The 21779-nt window shown below is 48.6% G+C and overlaps 1 protein-coding gene across 3 annotated transcripts in view; it reads right to left on the reverse strand.

The window, feature by feature from the left end:
- Positions 1-6925: 6925 nt before the first annotated feature.
- rno (PHD finger protein rhinoceros) overlaps positions 6926-21779 on the reverse strand; it is a 50605-nt gene continuing 35751 nt past the window's right edge. For all 3 annotated transcript variants that reach the window (XM_077662834.1, XM_077662833.1, XM_077662832.1), the window contains exons 16-17: positions 20462-20587; positions 6926-9915 (exon numbers count right to left, since the gene is read on the reverse strand). In XM_077662834.1, the coding sequence (XP_077518960.1) occupies positions 7459-9915; positions 20462-20587 (2583 nt within the window). In that variant the 3' untranslated portion in view covers positions 6926-7458. The remainder of the gene's footprint in view (positions 9916-20461; positions 20588-21779) is intronic.

Below are 21779 nucleotides of genomic sequence, written 5' to 3' on the forward strand. Positions count from 1 at the left end.
ACAACGAAGCAACGATTATATCGCAGTTTTTTTTTACGTATCACATGACCTAAAAGCACACTTAGACGCAGTCAACGTTCAGCTGTTGAAACCAAAACAGCACGAGAAAGAAATTAGATTATAAATTGCTTAGCGGTCATAGGAGAATACCACATGGTAATCTATGTATAATAATGCCTTATGCATCATTATAAAAAAGAAAACACGCACCCAAAAGTTTGGTGTCTATACGCCATTAAAATAGGTTGGAAAGCTATCTCATGCTTCCAGCGCATTGCCAACACGCTGCGAGATGGAGCAAAACCGCTGCGCTTGCTTGCTTGCTTGGTGCACCCCTCAAGAAAAGCAACTCAAGAACCCTCCAACTGTCAACGTCACTGTCAACTACCTTGCATCTACCACGGCCGCTAGTTTTGGTGCACGCTGACTGGTGCAAGGCGGTTGACTGCGACATCTTGACAACAGGACAGTGCCATTTGTTGAAGGGTTTCCTTTAAGGCGTTTTTGCCACCTCATTCTTGAATTGTATCATCGCTCTCGCATTGCGCAGGTGGCTAGATGGAGGTGCCCGTGGCCTGTCAATTAGGATGATTGACTAGTGATTCTAACGCATCACGCAGTGCCGTTCTGCCATCATCCGTGAAGAATCAGACGACGAGGAGCTAGATAACTATGGTCGGACACATCTTAAACAGGTTTTTGTGTGTTTTGTAGAAGCAATCTGTAGTATTAAAAAATGGTTTTGAGGAAAAGAAATGACGCAGTAACTGCCTCACATATCTATAGCCCTTGCCTAGGTAGGAACAAGCAAAATTCGTAGTAAGTGACAGTAAAACGCATTCAAAATTTTGGAAGAGGCAGGATCGCACCGGAAGCGGTCAAGATCCTTGGCCAACAACCACTGGATAGGAAAATTCAGTTAATTTGGACACCCGCACATGCCGCCATTCCCAGTAACGAGGCGGCTCACGAGCTAGCCTGAGTTCTCTACTTCCGGGTAGCTTTAGAGCACCCCCGAGTACTAGGGGGGGGGGGGGGGGGGGAAGAGGTGAGTCTGCAAAATTATGGGGAAATTGTTGACCATTACAGACGTAGGCTGGTACCCCCACCAGACCCAAAATTAAATAATAGAGAAGCTGTCGCGTGGAGGCGACTACAAACCAATACATATATGAACCCGGTATGGGCTTGCCCGGGGCAGGCAAAAATATTGATAGTGACCCTGCTAAGAAGCCCGGACCCTAAGCCCCAGCGCACCACTATCTATCTGGCGGAAGAGGCCGCGACCAGTCAAGGACTGCCAGCCAGCCTCTAACCGCGGACGCGCAACTCCCCGTCTCCCAGGCCTGCGTGCCGGGGCGGGGAGAAACATCTTTTCTGATGGAAATAAAAGTTGTTCAATCAATCGGTGGACACCCGAACCGCGCCGTAAAGAAAGGGATAAAGGAGGGAGCGAAAGAATAAGGAAGAAAGGGGTGCTGTAGTGGTATCCAGAATAATTTCGACCACCTGCGGATCTTTAACGTGTACTGACATCGCACAGCACACGGGCGCCTTTTGCCTCCATCGAAACAACGCCTCCGCGGTCGGGCTCGAATCCGCGTACTCCGGCTCAGTAGCCGAGCGCGCTAACCATGCACCGCGGCGGGTTTAACATTAGGGATTTTTAGCATAGCGCGATCTGCGATCCGTTACCGTGATTCGCTTCCGCGGAGCACCACTACATACGCGCTGATTGGGCCTGACGCGGCAGGCACGCACGCAGCTGACGGGAATGTGGCGCCCCACGGCGTTCTGCACACGCGCAGTGGCGCCACGCGGAAGCGGTTCACGGTAGAGGATCGCGCTATGCTGTTACTTATAGCATAGCGCAAGGTGCCACTACGCGTGCGCAGACTTCCCCTTCCCCCGACGATCGCGCTATGCTATATAACTATATTAGAGAGTTATAGCATAGCGCGATCCACTTCCTCGAGGCGCGACTACGCGTGCGCAGAACTCCCTGAGGGCGCCACATGTCCGTAAGCAGATTCGGGGTCCAGTCAGCGCGTACGTAGTGCTGCCCCGCAGAAGCGGATCACGGTAGCGGACCACTGCGTACGCGCTGATTGGTCCCGACGCGGCAGGCGTGCACGCAGCTTACGGACACGTTGCGCCCTCTGGCGCCCTCAGGGAGTTCTGCGCACGCGCAGTGGCGCCTCGTGGAAGCGGATCACGGTAGCGAATTTCGGAAAAGTTGTGCCCCCGAGTCTGCAACTCTAGGAAGCGGGATTGCCAGATAAAGCACGACACTCCGTTTATCGTGTTCCGTAGGAGTGGCCTACGCTATCCCCTTAACTTTTGGGAAGTTTTATGTCGGCCAGACTGTCCGCTGCATCAACGAGCTTTAGGGGGACCATGCCCGAAATTTTAGACTTAAAAGATAAGTACGCACATTTGGTTGCGCACGTAATGAGCTGCAACGGGTGCGAGGCGCGTTTGAATGAGGCGAAGATTCTTCTCAAGAGCATAGATAAGACTGCGCGTTAGCCTGGAGGCTTTCTACATAAAGAAATTGGGCTGTAGGTGCATCAGTACTCTTTCTTTATCGCTTTTTGCCTCAGAGTTTAACTTTTTAGATTCAGTTATCATGTAATTTTTCTTTTTCTTGTGTGATTTTTGGCTGCCTGCCCGTTTCTGCGAAGCGATGTTGCCTTTGTACACCTTCTCCTCCTTGTCACGCTTCTCTCCCCTTGAAGCTTCACCCTATATAAGCTGCATCCTGGCTTCAACAAAATTCAGTTGTGAGTATAGAGCTTGTGTCTCGTTGTCGATCGTCCTTGTAGTTTGCATGGTTTTGGCGCTAGGTTTTCTCTAATTCATTTGAGATATGATACACGAGTCCAGGTGGGAAGAATTCCAATTGCAACCAGTGGTCTTTTTTAGCAGGGGCAGCTTCTCGGTTTTGAGTGCGAAAGCACTTCTAGCCGCATACTCCGGGTTTCATCGGTTTCTGTCTGTGTGAAGCCTCTGAGTAGCAAGTGTAACTATATGGTCAATGGGGCAGTGGACACCCCAATCGCGCTGTGAGTAAACGGTGGAGTCCACCTACAAACTGAGGCATTTATGCGCCTTTCCTTTTCTCAAAACGAGCAGGTTTAGGCTTGTTTGATTTTTTAGGAAAAGAAAGGCGCATGACTGGCTCGCTGGATCAGTGCATGGACACCTCAATCGCGCTTTGATCAGGTAAAGGCTGTGGTGCCCAGCTGCAAAAAACTGCTTTCGGTGGTTATGGCGCTAGAGCTACTGAACCGGAGTTCCCGGGCACCTGGAACAGCTGGCGGCCACCCATAAAGAATGCCAAATAGCTGACAAAGTTTTCATTCATTCGATCCCGGCCGCATTTCAATGGAGACGAAACGCAAAGGCGGCCGCGTGTGTTGTGCGATGTGGTCGAAATTATCCAGGAGCTCTCCATTACGGTACCTCTCTCCCTTATTTCACTCCTTACCACGAGAGTGACAGTTGCTGCGCTTGTCCTTGCGAAGGAGCCAGAATTGTGCGCAGCGATGTGCGACTAGTTCGTGCAAGGTGTTGTAGCCAATAGCTACATAAGTAGCCGTTAGCGAGGGTGCGCTGTGCGCACGAGTACTTTCATTTTTGTGTGCTCGGTCTACATGCGATTCCGTCAAGCACTTCAAGCACGCAACGGCGGCCGGTGATTGGTCGCAACATATGCAATACTGCTTCGATTTAGTTCGCGAGAAGGCTAACGGTGTAGTTTTCTCGGACGTGGAGTCCTAGAACACGAAGGAGGGTTACCAGGGGATGGGTTGACCGCGTAGGCAGACTAACGTCAGAGACCGAAGCTCCTGCGAACGAGCTCAGTGTGTCAATGACGCGTCAAAAACATTGCATGGGAGTGAGCTTGCCATTTACATTATTTAATTTTAGATATTGACTGCGCGTTTTTGATTCATGAAGTGTCAGTGTTATCGTTAAGGTCATTGCAAATTTTTAGCTGCACGTTGTTACATTCATTCGTGTTGCAATTTTTCTACCATTCATTCTGCCAGATTTTATCGGTTTTACCCTTTTAACCTTGTATAAATGTCTTTTATCGATTTTATGGCTCTTTAAACCATGTCACGTTAACTGTAATAGTCATCCTGTGCACATTATCATTATTTTACCATCCCTTTTGAGATTTCAGTCTTTTAGCTTTATCACTTTTATGGCTGTTTACACCATGTGAAGTTGGTGAAGGCAAGATTTTGAAGGACAATGTGGGATACCTTTAGCTACCAAATGCTGTCTGCACATCCAGCCACTTCTCTGGATTTTTCAAATAAAGTTGTTTCCTCCTCTCTTCAACCCTTTGACCATAAACCCAGAGCTGTACTCGTCGGAGATAGTACCAACACCGCCAATGACGAGTAACACTCGTCCGGCCCAATGTTAATAAAGTGCCAATGTTGCGGTGCTCCCATCGAAAGATGAGTTACGATCGGCAATTGCATTGGTCGCAATTTTCAACACTAGAGGGTGTGTATGAAACGCGTTTGGCGCCTTTTAACCCGAACAGCGATTTTCGCCAAACAGTTGGGCACTTCTGGCAAACTATAGCGAAATAATATAGCAATATAGACTAAGCAGTAGAATCCTACCACCACCACCAGACCCCCAGCTAGGAAAAGAAGCAATAGCGTGGAGAAAGCTCCAAACAAACACACCCAAATCCAGTTCTGGTCAGCCATATATGGCTTGAAATAAGATCATCATGCAATGAAATGGTCACTAGATCACATAATATGGAAATGTGAGAAGACCCCAGGCAGGGCTAAAAACATAAGAACAAAAGATGCCTGGGAGACCTTTCTGCGAAGCTCTGACCCAAGAGCCCAACAAGAAATCGTTCGACTGGCCGAAGATGCCGCTGGGGTCCAAGAACTACCGGCCTGCAACTAAGGGCGCGTTCACGTCCAAAAATCCGGCGAGCGAAGCGGATTCGCTCGCCGGACAAACTATAGGACCTGTTAATTCTCATCTGTGGACGCCCGGCGAGGCGGAACCGCCGCGCCGCTGCTGTTTCTCGCTTTTCCACACTTCCCAGCCACCACTCGCTGCGTGCACAGATATGGTTAGAAAAGAGCATAAATCTGTCTGCGTACAGGCGCGCTCACATTAGCGGGAAAACGCGCAACGCAGGACGTTTTCCGCGTGCCGCTTCCCGCGCAAGCCGGTTTTTCTCCCGCGGACAGCCTGCTGTGCCGTCCCGCAGAGCGATGGGTCCGGTACCTATTTTTCCCGTGCCGCTGACGAGAACAGCCAATGGGCGCCGACCGTGAACCGTGACGTCGGTCCCAGTTCAGTGACGCCGTCGGCGGAGGCTGCGCGCGTCCGGCCGGCCGGGCACTCGGCGGCTTCTTTGCCAGCATGAACATGCGACTTGAGACGGTGCAGAAGCAGCGAACAAACAAGTATAAGTACGTTTACCGTATCCAACAGCTTATCGCTCGAACCAGCCATCCTCGAGACAAAAAGGGCGACGGGAGGGGAGCTAGCAGACGATCAAGACGACGACGCGAGAAAAGGGTGCGCTTTCCAGTCTTCTCTGGTGTCATGTGACTATCCCCTTCTCTTTCTGCTCGTTCGGGTCCTCCCTCAGCGCCTCCTCTCTCCACATTCCAAGACAACCACAGCGAGAAAACGCGCGCAGTGTGAGCGTCATTCTGAGGAGCTGCGAGGCAGCGTCGACGTTGACGCTGTGTCGGTGCGGGAAGCTTCCCGCTAGTGTGAGCGCGCCTTACCATAACCGTATGCACGCATTTTTACTTCAGCGTATGCAAACAGACTCGCAACGAAACGCCCAGCCTAGTGGCGCCATCTGCTTGTCAGGACGGCAACTAGAACTGCCAACGAAACCGGCGCTCCTCTTAAGCCTAGTAGCGGCAGAATCGTCACTAAATAAAAAATAAAGCAAATTTATCACTTGTGCTTTTGCTAATAGGTGAGGTGAGACGAAGCGATGCACCGGTGTCCGATTCATGGTTAGTGAACGCGCGGATAACGGCCGAAACGACGACGAATTCATTCCGAGGCGAGGTTTCCTGCGCCGAAGGGCGCCGCCATGTTTTTCGCCGCGGCGGCGACAAAAGCGAAAAATTTGGGTCCAGCCAGATCGCACTCGCTCGGCGTCAAAAGCGGCCGAATCCGCTTCGCTCGCCGGATTTTTGGACAAGTGTGAACGGGCCCTTAAGGCGACTGTCCCAACCTCCAGGGTCTAACCCTCGAAGCGCGGGATAGTCCTGTTGGACAAATAATCTCTCTCTGGGCAGTTAAAGGGCTAATAAATGATGCCAACGCACCTTCTGGCGCAGTGGCAGGCGATAAAATCTGGATATGCTACGCAGCTCCATAATGATGAAGCGCGCTCTTAATCAGCGGAGTCGGCTCTCTTGTTTTGCTTCGCGTAACGAAACCAATATGAGATGAATTAGGCACAAGTCTTGCACATATTAATTCCTATGAGGAACCCCAAAAGACAGGCAGATAGCCATGGTATGACGCGAGAGAGAGAAAAACTACTTCGCACCTGTCGAAACTCACGAAAGAGAAGGGTTTAGCCTAAACCCTCATTCATTCCCCTAACTGTCGGCGGGAATCCCTTGAGACTCGGCAGCGGCCAGGGCGAGACCGATGACTTTGCGATGAATAACCTTCTGCTAGTAGTCACCAAGAGCTCTGGTAATGTACTGCATGAAAATACAAATGTCATCCAGGTGACATATGCTTACGTCAAATAGGCAAAAAAAAAAAACGCGGAATTATCAACTGCAAACGGTCGCTGCTAATGGTTAAACCTAGTAAAGACACGCCACTGGAGGTTTTTGTTTGATAGAGGGCGCGCATGTGCGCAATAAACAAACTGGAAACAACTGACGAGTCGTGAACCAAAGCTCACTGCTCCCAGCAAAGGAGCAAAAGAGCCAAGTTTATTTTAAACAACACTAAAACACTGTACAACTAGCTTATTTACACTGCATAAAATTCGGCGCAAGAAAAACGTAACTTTGTACAATCTTTTGTCACTGCAAACTGCTTGCACCCCCGGCTGCCGAACCCGAGCAGCCGGGCCAATCCAAGTGTCAAATGCGAGTCATTCCTGTCAACATTACACACAGAAATTAATGTAATACATTTGCAAGCACCCAGTGCTAACGACGTTCTCTTTTCCTCGGCTTGGAAAAAAATAGGAATCGGGAGCCAACAAAAATGCATCTAATTCGGGGCACAGCCCGCACAGGTATAGCTTGACTCTGGCAATGGAGTGCAAATAAAAAATAAAATGGTGGAGACGAAACTGGCGGAATGCAAAGTAACAACAGAAAAGAATGAGCAATGAGTATGTACACCAGACGACAATGTTATCATACAGGTGCAATCTGCAGGTTTTCATGTTCCGCGATGCAGTCGAGGCTAACTATCCTTGCCGCACTTGGGCCTGTAGCGCATTGAGTAGCGGCTCCCGTTCTCCTTCACCTCCAGCTTTCCCGCCGCCCACTCGGCGGAGTTTCCAGTGGCCCCGCCGAAATCCAAGTCACGTTTCCAGCGCTCGACATACGCGTCGCCCCTGCCTTCGCAATGGGGCGTCAGGACAGGTCGCCTCAGGTTAGCATGCGAGCGCCCCCTAGTGTAGCCATCGCTGCCGGCGTAGCAGAGGCTGCGCACCTCGTGCAGGGGCGACACTGGAGAGCTCCCGCGGCGGTCCTCCAGCACGCCGTTGGGAGCCTTGGCCTTCTTCGGAATCCTGTAGCCACTCAGCGAAGACGCGCGGGCCGGCGACAGGGCCTCGGGAAGCAGCACGCTGCATGTGAGGCTGTCGCGCCTCTCACGTCGGTCGGGCTTCTTAGGCACGTTCTCGTCCGACAACGCATGCTTCCCATAGCTCTCTCCGGCACTAACCACGTCCTGCCGGCTCTCCGCAGGCTCGCGCGAGCCGGCCTCTTCGGGGCTGTCCTCTAGCTTCTGCGCGGTGCTGCTTCGCGTACAGCGGCCCACGTCGCTGGGTTCTTCAGGAAACTCACAGATGGCGGCCAAGGTGCACGGCTGCAGCATCTCTAGATTCTCCTCGTAGCTGGGTGCTGACCGTTTTCGTAGGCGTCGACCTCGGCTGGCGACCTCGACGTCTATCTCGTCTGTTGCAGTTTGATTCTTGGAGACTTCCTTCATCGCCTTCGCGGCGAGCTCACCCTTTCCTTCAGAGTGACGTGTAGTGCGACTGGAATTTCTGTTTTCCTGCTCAAGGAAATCATCCTTCTTTGCTTTTTTCGAAACACCTTTGCCAATGTTATCACTGCCTTCGGCGACTGCTTCCACTCGCCGATTTCTGCTACTGACCCTGCTATCTCGCTCTGAACATTCACCTTTTTTCGCTTCGTATTTCAACGTACTCTTCCTGTCGTCTGCCAGATCATTTTTAACTCCCAGTCGTCTACCCCGGTTCACAGGCTTGCTAGATGCTAGCTCCTGAATTGCATCAACCTGAGCATCTGCCCTGCATGCTTTTAATACCTCCTTGGCAGGTTCGACTTTTATATCACACTTCCGATTCCTACTTGAGCTTCTGCTTCTGATGTCCACTGACCCTTCTTTCTTGGTTTCGCTTCTCAGCACACACATTGGAAGTTCCTCAATTTCCGCTTTACGCTCGTGCCTTCGACTACGGTAAGACACCTTGCAGTCTAGTTCTGTTGGTTCATCTTGCTGCATTTTTCCTTGTGGCAAGTTATGCACACCATCGTCTGAAACCTCACATTTTCGACTCCGTGCCGGTGTCTTGATTCCTGCACCTCCTAGCTCGTCTTCTTTCAAATCACCTTTGGGTGAAGCTTTCAGTACACTGTCGCCCATTTCCAGCCTCCGACTGCGTGTGGGTGTCCTATTCCCTGCATCCGCAACCTCATCTTTCTTTTCAATTGATGGAAGCCCTTTCACTAACTCGTCGACCTCTGTTCTTCGGGTTCTGCTTGGTGTCCTGTTGCCTGGGTCACCTACTTCGTCTTTCTTAGCTTCAGTTCTTGATGCATTCCTAACTGACTCGTCAGACTCAAGTCTTCGACTCCTTGTTTGTGTTTTGCATTCTGCTTCATCATGCTCTGTTTTTGCCTCTTCCTTAGGGACGCACTTTATTGCGTCGGCTGTCCGACTACGAGTGGGCATTCTACTTTCAGTGTCACTATGGTCTTCCTTTTTGGGTTCGCTCTTTGGCAAGCCCCTTGAAGCATCATCTGCACTTTCAAGCTTCTGACTTCGACTAACTCTTGGTTGTTCTTCAGCACTTTTATCCTTGCACAAATCTGTTATGTCTGGCTGTCCACACTGCTCCTCACTCTTTTCGGGCCATTCTTCACACAGTGTTTCTAATGCAGCTCCTGCACTTTGCACCAGCTCGACGGTCGCCTGATCAGCAGTAGTGTCCACTCTGCCAACAGCTGCTGTTGCAGAGTCTGCAGTGCTTCGGCTGTCCTCATCTTGTGCAACACAGCCTTCGGGCTCCCCAGCCCCACCCATAATAGACAGTCTCCGCGACCGAAGCCCATTGACGTACTGTTTGGCGTAAGGGTTCGGGAGCCTAGTTGGCGTGCTAGGTGGTTTCTTTATCAGGCCATAGAGGTTAGCCACCTCTCGGCCTTCAAGTGCATCCAACAGAAGCCGCAGGCACGGCTTAGGGCCTGATGGATCGTGCGACACCAGCCGGTCATAGATGTGTTCACTCTGGCCAGCAAGAACAATGGCTTCCCGCTCGCGCTCATTCATTCGGGGTCCCCCTGGTTTCAGCATCGCCACCTGGTGTTCAAAGATGTCCTCCTTAATCTTGAGAAACGACCTGGCAATCTTTTCCCTCCTTGACACCATGTAGCAGAGGTTTCGCACCTGGTAAATGAAAAAGGTAGGAATGTTTAGTCTCAGAAAAACACCCCATAACCTCAGCGTCACAAGCAAAACTGCCTGAAATATCTGTATCCAGGCCTGTACAAACTGGGCTCTGCCTCACAGAAATGACGTGGCTCTGCAACTTATTGGAATATAAAATTCCAGTGAAAGCTGCAGATGAAAGCAGTAGTGATTGAATTTCTACATCATGACAGCTGAACCTGAGGACATGATTTCTACTTCACTGGTTCTTTGTTAGCTGCTTTACTGCACACATCAATAACTTGCAAATACAACTATTGACGTCCTCTAACTCAGACATACAGTAAAGCTTTTACCTCTTGCCTAAAATATAGGTGTCTAGTGAGTGCATAAGTGCATTTTGCCACACGTGCCAACAATGCAGATTGAGATGTGCCCATAGCATAATGCGTCATCGTGCATCACAGGACTTGTGTGATGCACAAGTACCTTAAGCCAGTAGGCACCTTTACATTGCCAAAGGTGAGCAGCCACCTTCCACTACAGTACTAACAAATTGTAATCCTATAATTGAGACACTCAGCTGTTTGTACCATATTTACTCGAATGTAACGAGAGTTTCTTCCCAGATTATTTCCCCCCTAAAGTCTACCCTCGCGTTATAATCGAATACTGCACTTCGACTGGCCTAAAGCAGTGCCGCGGTGCAGCCATTTCAAAGCAATCAGCTTGGTTTCGGTTTCCGTAGTAGTTTTGCGATCTTATGCTGGCAACATGGGTACCACGGAAGCCAAATCCTCATCCACCCAAAGTCAAAGCGTTGTTCTCTGTAATTCTTTTGTGTTCTTTGCGACCTCGCGCTCAATGCATCGTCGCGTCGTGTTCTTGTGGCATCGCTCGCGGTGTACTGATTCAGTGCACACGATGGCAACGCGGCGTGCTCAGTGCAACGCTTGTTTTAAGAGAAAAGCGATCCTGTTAGCTGAAGAGGTCGGGAATTCTGCGGCAGCTCGAAGACTTGTCCTCAACGAGTCAACTATCCGCGGATGGCGGCTGCAGCGGAACGGGCTTTTTAAATGCGAGTCCGACCACAAAGGATTTCGTAAGCCTCGCCACAGCCATCACATCCAGCTGGAGAAAAAAGTGGCGGACTTTGTTATCGAGCAGCGCAACCGTCTCATGGGGGTCAGTGTCGAGATGATCCGTTGGAAAGTTGGAGACGTTGCTCGGGAGATGGGAAGTTCAGAGCATCTCATGGGTGGGCCCAAACATTCATGAAGAGGAATGGGTTCTCTCTGCAGCAAACATCGATAAGGCAGGAGTTACCAGGAGACTTCGACAGCGAAAAAGGAGGACTCCGTTTCTGAGAACTCGGCCTCCAAAAGCAAGGAAGATGAGTAAACATTTTGGCCACGATGTCTATTAAAGGTAATTTGTTTTGCCTCGTGTTACATTCGTGGTTTTATTTTTTTCCGCTGGGCAGCACGTAAAGTCACCCCTCGCGTTACATTCGAGTAAATACGGTATCTAACCATTTACTCGGGGCAGCCTCAGTACTGACAGCAAGGTAAACAAACCCCAAACAAACCAAAAAACAGAACCCTAGAAAAACCAATGTGCATCTGGAATTAATCAGTACTACACAGCAAGATACACATCTGTGATAGTTTCAGCAACAGCACTTGTTTTTCACTGCTTTTTCACCAGCTGCAGTAATGAAGCCTTGTTGTGTGGGCTTAAAATTACTGTAAAAACCTGTGTATAATACAGACCTGCATATAAAATGAGGGGTCATTTGGGGATCCACATATAATGTGACCAAAAAAAGCCCAACGAAAGCATTTACTTGCACTGCCTTCCACGTTTCACTGATAATCATTTTCAGGTGTACTGTCTTCCAAGAGCCGCTTGTCAGATATATCTTTCCACTGAAACTTGTCTTCGGTAACTTCAAGCGCATCAGATATCCTGCATTTCTTGAAAGTGCGACCTATGGGCTCCTTGGGGATGCTTGCCCAAGCATCTGCGATCCAGCTAAAGAGCGCGGCTGGTGAGGCCCGTTTCAATCGTCTGGCGGCAGCAACCACAGGCTTTCCCTACCACATCCAGGCCAAGTAACAGTGAGTGGTGCGGTGCCAATACTTTTAGCAGCTACGATCACCTTCCATTTAGAAGCAGGCAAGCACTGCTTTTGTGTACCTGACATAATGTGAGGTGTGATCATACTGCTTCCGATAATGTGGGCATTGCGGTGTCAGTGTGGTGAAATGGCATGTAAGTGCATCAATATCGAAACTACGAACCAATGCCACTGCTACATAGAGCCTCCTCTCGCTGGAAACCTGATGGTGATAGCGCTGAATAATAATGAATCCAGAACTGTAAATTTGGGATTAAAATTGTTAGGACCTGCATAAACCGTATTTACTCGTGTAATGAACCCACCTCCCACTTTGTAGTTATTTTTTTTAAGTGTTAACTTTACTTAGCGCGTTCTTCAGTTTTGCGCCACCCCCCGCGTGAACCTAACACCGCGGCATGTTTATCTTTTTAAGACAGCTCCTGCCTTGGGGATGGCGTGCTCGGCAAACCTGGCAGAGCACCAAGCCAGTGTGCGCCCTTGTCGGCAGTTCCGGTGGCGGTGGCTTTCTCTGCGCACGGCTGTGCTATTGTATACTTAGAAAATCGGCGAGTTCTTGAGCACAGGAGAACGCTATAAAGTCGAGCCCGCTTATAATGAACATGAGCGTCACGCGGCGCCCGTTCGTTAGATCCCGAAGTTCGTAGTAAGTGGACCACAGCTTTAAAGACAGTTGCTTGTCAAAACACAAAATTTTTTCTTTGCGAGAAAGTCCGTGATGGACGTCTGTTTTTGCAGCGCAGATCCGATGAGGGAGGTTTCCAGCTTATTTAAAGCAGAAGCGTGCTACTGCCGACGCCCTTGGCATAGACAAGTTGTCTGAGGCTCTCTCTGTAGCTAATTGCAACAGGCGTGCTTATGGGTGCTGGCTCCGAAATTTCATCCTCATCTGATTCCTCCGCGTCATTCTCGTCCCGCACTTCAGAAACGATGCCCTCGTCCGTGCACGGTTCTGCGGTGTCGGCGTCGTCATCGACAGAAATAAAATCATTCCAACCAATGTCATGACCCCCATGTCGGAGTCGACGACACGCTGCCACAAATCGCCTCCAGGCTGTCATCTTCCGAAGCCGGCCTTACGGAAGCAGTTCCGCTCGCCAATGGCCGTCACCTCCGCCAAGTCCGCTTTCATCATCTCTACTGCTGAATACAATGAAAATGGGCATGGTGTTCCCGTCTGCCATCCTGAATTACAATCAGGGCTCAGATTTGAGCGAAGCCAACGAAACGTCCGTACCGCAACAAGAGTGACAAAAGCGCGCGATGGGGTAGACGTGCAACGTGCACAGGCGGCAATCAAGCTAAAGATACAGGTGCACAGCGCCAGCGGAGAGACCAATGAGGGGCGTCTGTGAGCGTCAGTGCAGCCACCTCTTGGCTCCCACGGAAGGCCTGCTTCACGGAGCGTTGCCTCCGCGATCGGCACCAGCGGCGGCGCGGTTGATTGCAGAGGCCACACGCAGATTTGCAAAAGAGTGAGGAGAGGGGAGTGGAGTTGCGACGAGGGGCGGGAGGACGATCTTGGAAGGCGCGTCGGCGGGGAAAGGGTAGCTCTCTTGAGAGCGGCACGAAACGGGGCGGGCAGTTCACCTGAGATGAGGCTCGGGAAAACATGCCGCGCGCCGGGCGCACAAAGGGGTCGGAGGCAGGTTATCTCGCATCGCGACGCTGGGTTTACGCCGTCCGTTTGCTGTAACCGATCAGCAGGGCTTAATGACGTTCGTTATATGTGTGATTTTGTGCCACTGAAACAATGTATATTTTGACGGTCGCGCAGGTCTAGTTCGTTATAAGCGAAAGTTCATCTTAAGTGGCGCCGTTATATGTCGGCTCGACTGTAAAACGTCCTCTAGCAGGACCTCCAAACCCCCAAATGATTTGGTGAGCTCAAGATTAGGAGCGAAAATGTCTCACCCCTCTAAAACCACAGCTAACACTTATAAACATTAACGCTTAACATTCGCATTACACACTCACTGTCCTGCAAGCTTTTTAACCTCATGTCAAGAAACGTGCCCCTGACCTTCAAGACTGGTGCTCTGCATGTTCGCATTATCTCGCCGAGATTAATCCGTGCTGTCGCCTATCACAAAACCATCGGGAAAAAATCCTGGTAGTATAAGCGGGTTTTTACAGTGTTCTTTTTCTTGTAATGCTGACATGGCAAACTATCAAAATACATTGACTATAGCTGCATACATTATGTTATCATTTGAATATATGGATGGAAGAGAAAAATAACTGAATGCTAATGAAGTGGACTAATATGCTGACAACAAAGTGCTTCAAGCCAAGAGCACTCAAATAGGGCAGACTTTTACTTTCTGCAAGCGTCATGAATGGCATTTAGTATTTGCCTCTATATGAGTGCTTTGTAATTTATGCTGGTCTGTGTTGTGTCCTTATCGGTAGTTCTTGTCCCCTGCAGTGTCTGTTCTCAGTACATTACAACAGTCTAGCTTTTTTCAGTGCTGACTGATGGGGTTATTGCAAGCAGAACAAACTCAAAATAGTTGTGTTAGAGTGTTACTTTTGAGGTGGATATACATTGGTGACGAAAACCTATGAGGCCAGGTAGGTGGAATAACTGCTTGAATGCATCTTAAAGAGAATGCAGAGTGACCGATGAGTGCCTCTCCAATTAACCCTGTCCTGTGCCACTCCACAGGCATCTTATCCCCACAAACTTCATCTCTTCCACTTAGCTAACTTTTGGCCGCCCCCTCACACTTAGTTGGCGGAAAATTTCAACATGTAATCACTCCTCTCGTCCACTGATTAGAAATCAATACAGTAAAACCTAGTTTATTGGACCCCCCCTCCCCTACTGACAATTCGGAAACCTCAAGAATTTGCACTGCACCACTGGCGTGGTTCCTGCCAACGGCAATGCAAGTTTATGGTGTTGAATGCTCGCTAATTTGAATGCAGCTGGGCTTGCACCAGTTAATCCGGACTGGCCTCCCAATGGGGCCCCTATGTCGAGGCATGACCGGCACAGAAAGTGATTGTTTAAAAGCTTACACGGTGCAGTGTTGCCCATGCATCTCTGATGTGCTTGCAACAGCGGGCATGATGTAAATCAAAGGGCTCCGTTGCCAAATAGTTTGACCATATAGTTCCGGTTTTGTTTCTCTGAGCTCGCACATCAGCCGGCCAGCTGAACACAGCTGCGCATTGTTCGAATGCCAATTGGCATGTCACTAGCTTTTTTTCAGAAGGTGCCTCGCCGTTCCAGCTCCAACACACTTCCCGCTATTCTATCTGTGTGCTTCCAAGTTCCTCCGTACTTATATTGGCACACAGAAACTGGTGCGCTTGTCAAGTGCTGTTCGCAGTTTGTGCAGTAGAGCCTTTCAAGCAACAATGCCACTTTAAGACAGGCTCCACTGCTGCCACGTCACACTTAAAAAAGGCTGCAGAGGCCTTTATCACTTTTTGAGCAGTTCTTAAACGCTGGCGACCATGTGCACGTAAAAAAGCATTTGATCAAACTGTGCATAAGTGCCGTTACCACACGTTTTGGTTTTAAAAAACAGACTCGTCCATCGTCCAGGATTTCACCAAAAAAAAACCTACTATAAAAGAAACAGTTTTGAGCAGTTTTTTCGGAAACATTCGACTATTTTACTTTTGGATAACTGGGACATTTTTACTGGCCTCTTAACGAGGTTTTGCTGTACCCCTGCAACTTGGGCTCTCTCAATCTTCAAACAGCGCAATGTGCACTGAACTTATCCAGTACGGTCAATGCATGTCACTGCCACACAGTCCGACTTGACGCTTACTGTTAAAGTCTCTGGCCCAAAAAGCACAACTAGTTAAGTTTAAAGCAGTGCTCTGCAATTTACAAAATGTCAATCACTTTATTTTGTGAATACTAGATGAGAAAGATGCTTGCATTTAGTGCAGTGGCAGTGGAATGCTACTGTAAAACATAGCATCTGCAAACACAGCAGCCAAAGGTTGCACTGTCTACTGTGTACGTAGTAAACATTTGCTACGCAAATATTCTTCTGTCAAAGCAATCTTGCATATGAAATTTCAACAAAAATGCTGTTATTATGTCATGTTTTGTCTATCTGCTCAACGCTGCCTAAAGATGGGTCAGATTGCAGTCCAGCACCCTCGAAAATTACCGTGTAGCAGTCCTCGACAAGCAGTTTGATTTGCATAGATTAGAACTCAATTGAGAGTGCCCACACGGCAGGGGCATAAGATAATAAAAAAAAAACTCACAACAGAGTGGCCTCGAACAAAAAAGGAAAGCTTAACTAGATGCCAGTTCCTCTTCAGAGCTCCTTAGTATTTTCCATTGACAAAGCTAATTTCTCTACTTCTATACACGGTTCTGTAATAAACCGCCTTCTCCCAAATAAAAAAAATTAGCAGCCATTCAATGTGGCATTTAAAACTTCATCTTGTTAAATACCAATTACTCAGCTAGGCTGCTGGAAGTGTCAGGTGCAATGGGCCAACTGCAGTGCTAGTTTGGCATGCATGAAAAGAGCAAGACAAGGCATGCCCTCTTAACCGCAACAGTTACCAAGGAACTAAAACAACATTTTTGCACAAAGTTACATGACAGCCAGGCACTAGTATTTGTTGGAGCTGCTTCGGTTCCTTGGTAAGAACGAAATCCACACTTCTTTCTGTTTTGTGCAGCATGCAAAGTTGACATTTAAACCACTCTATCACACATAGTTGCAGCTTTCAAACGGTGTGCTACATTCTGATATAAGGCAGTAAAATTCGCTATAACATGTCTCACTGTAAAGCACTGGTATTGCTTTGGACACTATTAGTAATGAAAACATGCTCTTGCGGGAACTCATGGCATTTTCATAGCGGTAGTGTCTTTAGATTTCAACAATACATTTTAACTAGAACCTAGGCATGCACAAGGCTATGTCAGTACTGAAACACAAAGAGGAATGAAAAGGTTCTGATGTTTTAAGTTGCTTCTGGGCCAGTGTGGTCCTTTGTCCAGGCAGGACCACATAATTGTAGCACTGCTCTTTAAGTTTTTCTCGCCATATCATCCACCACACGTAATCTAAAACAATTCTTTTCGTACCCCCCCCCCACTCAGATTTGAAGCAACACATGAGACATGCCTTCAAAATGTAAGCCTATTTACTGTCACTGCTGCTTACATAAACATCAACAATGTACCGCAACAGCTGGCATGTTGATGTTCTTAGCACATCTACCAGCTCTGCACAATTTTCCTGCCTTCTCAAAGTTAAAAAAAGAAGAGAAAAGGGGGGGGGGGGGGGGGCATTCCTAAACTGGGATAACACTTGATTTAGCAAGAAATGAGCTGCATGATTGTCTATAATTGTCCACATCTCAAAATTACGAACTACTTGCATAATTTTTATGTTCAGAGAGTGAATATAAAAAATTTGCTCAAATGGCACTGCCCGAGCAGCTCCAATTAGCAAAATTTTTAAAGTTGGAGAGAGAATCTACAAGGCTGCAAAAATAATAGCTGGGGAGCGCGTGAAAGCATTTGCTTTGCTTTGTGGGGTGTCACCTCCCGCAGTTTCCCCTTGTGGTTTGCTTTCCCACGAGGCTCCGTGCAGCAGCAGCCTCGCCTCGCCACGAGGAGGGGCACATTCTGTTATTAGTTACCTTAACTAACGAGAGAGGGCGACAGCGTCGCAGCGTGAGAGACTGCTTACAGCTCGCACGCGGGAGAGGGCAGAAGGCTGGAATAATTGGCGCGAGCGGATGTTTCGCACGCGGCTCCGCTCTTCGCCAGCGGGGCGAGGAAGCAGCGGGAAGACTGGCTCCCGTACCTCGCCCTGCCTGGCATCGGAGAATCCCTTGCCCTAGCGTGGGGGAACATTCGCTCGTAACCTTGCTGGTGAGTCGGACGACCTTGATTCATTAGCGTATTTTGTTGCTAGCTGGCGTTATTGTTGCTGTAGCGATAAATGCCTGTTTGTGTCAGGCAATGTGTCGTTCCTTTGTTCCGTCAGAGCAAGGCTCGCCGTGGTCGGCGTGTGCTCTGTAGCACACGCGATCACGGGGTGGGGTCCGGAGGTTTTGAACTGTGTCAGCCGCGATTAAATGGGGGGAGGGGGGGGAACGTATTTCTCTCTCCAATTCAACCCCACAGCTTTTACCACCTGCATGCATTTAAATTGAACCCACTTGCAACGAACATGACTGTCACACGTTTAGGTGGTCTAGACGTAATGGATTGAACTTCTGTGAGGCAGCATTCCATGGTGTGTTTTCTACACAATATTTGGGCCCGCCATTGGCCCAGTGAAGTTACTAAATTGGCTGACACATTTACACGCCACTGCTCATTTCTGCCTTGGCTAGAAAGCAACGTGAGGAGCATGAACATCACGATTAACACACTGCCATAACCCGGTGGTGTGTGATTAGGCTTAGCTAGTATCAAAGGTCGCTTTTAAATATATTAACTATTACTATGCTCTATGGCTGTCAGTTTTTTTTTTTTTTATCAGGGCCCTGTCTGTGCTGGACTGTGACTGGCAGCAGCCTTTCAGTGAAGAGTACACCAAAGGCGCCGGCACGATGGCACCTCTCCATACAAGAACTTCATTGGGAGGTACCGTCGCGCATGTGGCTTGCTTGTTGATACTTTTTGGCACGTGACTGTTGCCTATATAAATGCGTGGTTTTCTGAGAATAAAGTCAGTTGATGTCTAGCGTCTGTGCTGTCTTCTCTCCCTTTGTCCCTGTTATATAGCGCTACTGCTGTGTCCTCTCAGTCCGACAAAGGCACTTTCTCTTGTACTGCAACTATGCTAAACTGAGTGCCCCTTTTATTTGGCCCAGAGAGGGCTAAATAACCGGTTAATAACATGGTTTTCTGAGATTAAAGTCATTTGATGTCTAGTGTTTGTGGTGCCTTTTCTCCCTTCGTCCCTTTTATTTAGAACTACTACATACATGTCCTCTGTATCTAAACACTAACTAACCCAGCTTTCTGTCTTAAAGAAAATGTGAAAGGGGTCTCAACAAAGATGCGATGTGCCTAGGATGCTGAAGGACGCTGCTTCACAAATATCCTCCAGCAAGAATTTCTGAGATGCGTTTTGTGCAAGCTAAGTTATCTGTAGTCAAGATTTGAATTTTCACCGCTCGTCACTTTTTGTTTGCACGCCGAAATGTCGGCGCTCCTCCGCCGGCCCCTCGCACTCGCCCCCTTCGCAGGCTGCCGACACACATGAATCAATGATAGCAGTCCGCTGCTGATGTAACGCTACATGACGTAACGAGCGCGGATTCGGGCGAACGCACAGCACCGCAGGTCGCTGCTAGGTGCGGAAGTGGGAGTTGTAAAAATTGTATTGTAAATTATCGGCTCACTTTTGAGGTCTTGTATGCGGCATGAGCGCTCGTTGGCCTGTACTCTACATAATGCGAGCATTTTATAGCCAACCTCAAACACCCTTTTCAGGGACCCTTTAAATGCCTTTGTTGGATGCTGCCATCACCGAGGCCTACTGTGAAAGCAGGTGGCTGCACACCGCAATTTCCCACCTTGAAACCGTGCACGTACTGTTGTAGGGCTGCGATATTGTTGGCATTCATTCAGTGTTTGCATGTTCATTATGACGACTATAGCGGCAAACGATATAAATGCAACTGAAATCCCACACCCCTGCACAAATTTACTGGAGAGGCTACTAGAAGGGTTACTTCGCAATGACTCCCAAATATCCCTCCCGCTGCAACTGACATCATTTTGCATCAGCATCCCCCACAGCATGGCTATTGCTGCAATTTGCATTAACATGGAGGTAAATGCCCAGTGAAATTTTTTGCCTTTCCTTCATGTTCATGTAACCGCGGTCGTTTTTAAAAGAAAAGCAAAAGCCAGTAAGGTTCAGACGCGCATGTATGTTCCCAATAAGGACTGTTTGCAGCGCCTGCCTGTTGAATGTAACTAGTTTCTGTGACTGCAGACATTCAATCTATCTGAGGCTCGGCCTCAGTCTTAATGTGCACTGCAGCGGAACCGTACTTTGTTTGCACTAAGTCTTCATTGCAAGTGGTGCCCTCATAGGGAAGCTCAACCATGCCACCAAAAGCAAAACAAAAGCCCCCAAAACAAGAATCAAATGATCATTAAAAGACCAGAGCCCAAAGCACTCATGCACAGAAGCTTTAGCAGTGTGCACATACAGTAAGCAAGGCCAGCATCACTGATGAAGAACAAAATAAAAGGGAAGCAGTGCAGCAGCCAGACAGGCTAAAAGCGTGACAGCAACGACGAGAAGCCACAAAGCACCAGAAACAAGGCAGAAGAAAGCCAGCTGCGAGCATCAAGTTTATTGCAAAAAAGAAAAAAGAAAGCAAAGGCAAAAGACAGGTGTGGTCACACAGGCACCATGCCAAAATGCAAAGGGTTCTGATCATGGGAGTCTACAGTACCCTTTCTAGATCTTGTCTCAGATGAACAAACATTTTGACACGTGAGTAAAGGCTGTTCTCTTCCAACTTGTCCAGGCGATCCGTCTCTTCCTTCAATGGTGCCAAAAGCGGCTTGTCATGGTTCGCCTGTCAGCAGAGCACAAAATGCAGATTTCAGATGAGACTTCACCACTTCCTGTAACATTAGCCACCTTTTTGCACAAAGCTGCTGCAACTTTCTTCATTTCTTTTTTGCAAGTGAAGTGTACAATATAGGCAAAAGCACAGCCAAAAACTTATGTATCTGTGTTTGATATACTGTATAGCAAGAGCACAAAACCACAGAAATGTTTAATCGTCAGGAGAGAATGAAAGGAATAAAAAACATGTGTCATTCTACATCAATGGCAAACGTTAGCTGGAGCAGGAAATGCTAATACAGTAAAACCTCGTTAATTCGAACTCTGTTTATTCGAAATCCCGCGTAATTCGAAGGTTTTCGGCGGTCCCAACAGTTTGCATGCAAATTTTGCCAGATAATTTGAACAGCCAGCGCGCCCTCATCCGGATAATACGTCAATTTAAGCCACGGCCTCCGTGATTTGTGCCAGTCTCTGAGGCCAGTATAGTTGCCGGAGTGGAAGCCAGGCGGCACTTTAAATCAACTTCCTGTTTCCGGTGCTTTGTTGTGCCTCAGTGATCTGCACCGGTTTTGGAGGCTAGCTTTAGTTGACAAAGCAACAAGCAGGTGCCACTAGGTCAAAATTTTTCTGGTTCCGTTTCCGTTTTTGTTGTTTGTCTCGCTTGTGGCAGGCACTGCTCGTTGTTCTTTATTGTTCGGTACCGCGACCAGGCGAGTACTGTGCTCTGCTAGTTCTTGACCACGTGCGCGGTGTTGGTGTTAAGAAAATGCCGAAGTACAGAACTCTGACTCTCTGCCAGAAAGTGTGCCTAATTGAGGAGGCTGAAAAATGGACGAGCTCCAAAACGCAGTTGGCGGAAAAGCACAAGGTGCCTTTATCGACCCTTTCGACTATATTGAAAAATAAGACGAAGATCCTCGAGGCCTACGGGAAAACGCATTCGACGAAGCGGACAAGGATTGGTTTTCCTACGTATCCGGACGTTGAAGACGCCTTGATAAAGTGGCTTCAGCATGCAAATGCAGCACACCTGCCTGTGAACGGCACGCTGCTGCGCGAAAAGGCCGATGAGCTTGCACTGCGGCTGGGCCATGAAGCATTTAAGTGCAGCAACGGCTGGTTGTCCAGATTTAAAGACCGCAATAACCTCAAATTCGTGACAGTGTGCGGCGAAAGCGGGAGCGTCGACCCAAATG

Source organism: Amblyomma americanum, chromosome 4 (genome assembly GCF_052857255.1).
Source record: "Amblyomma americanum isolate KBUSLIRL-KWMA chromosome 4, ASM5285725v1, whole genome shotgun sequence".
Lineage (NCBI taxonomy): Eukaryota > Metazoa > Arthropoda > Arachnida > Ixodida > Ixodidae > Amblyomma > Amblyomma americanum.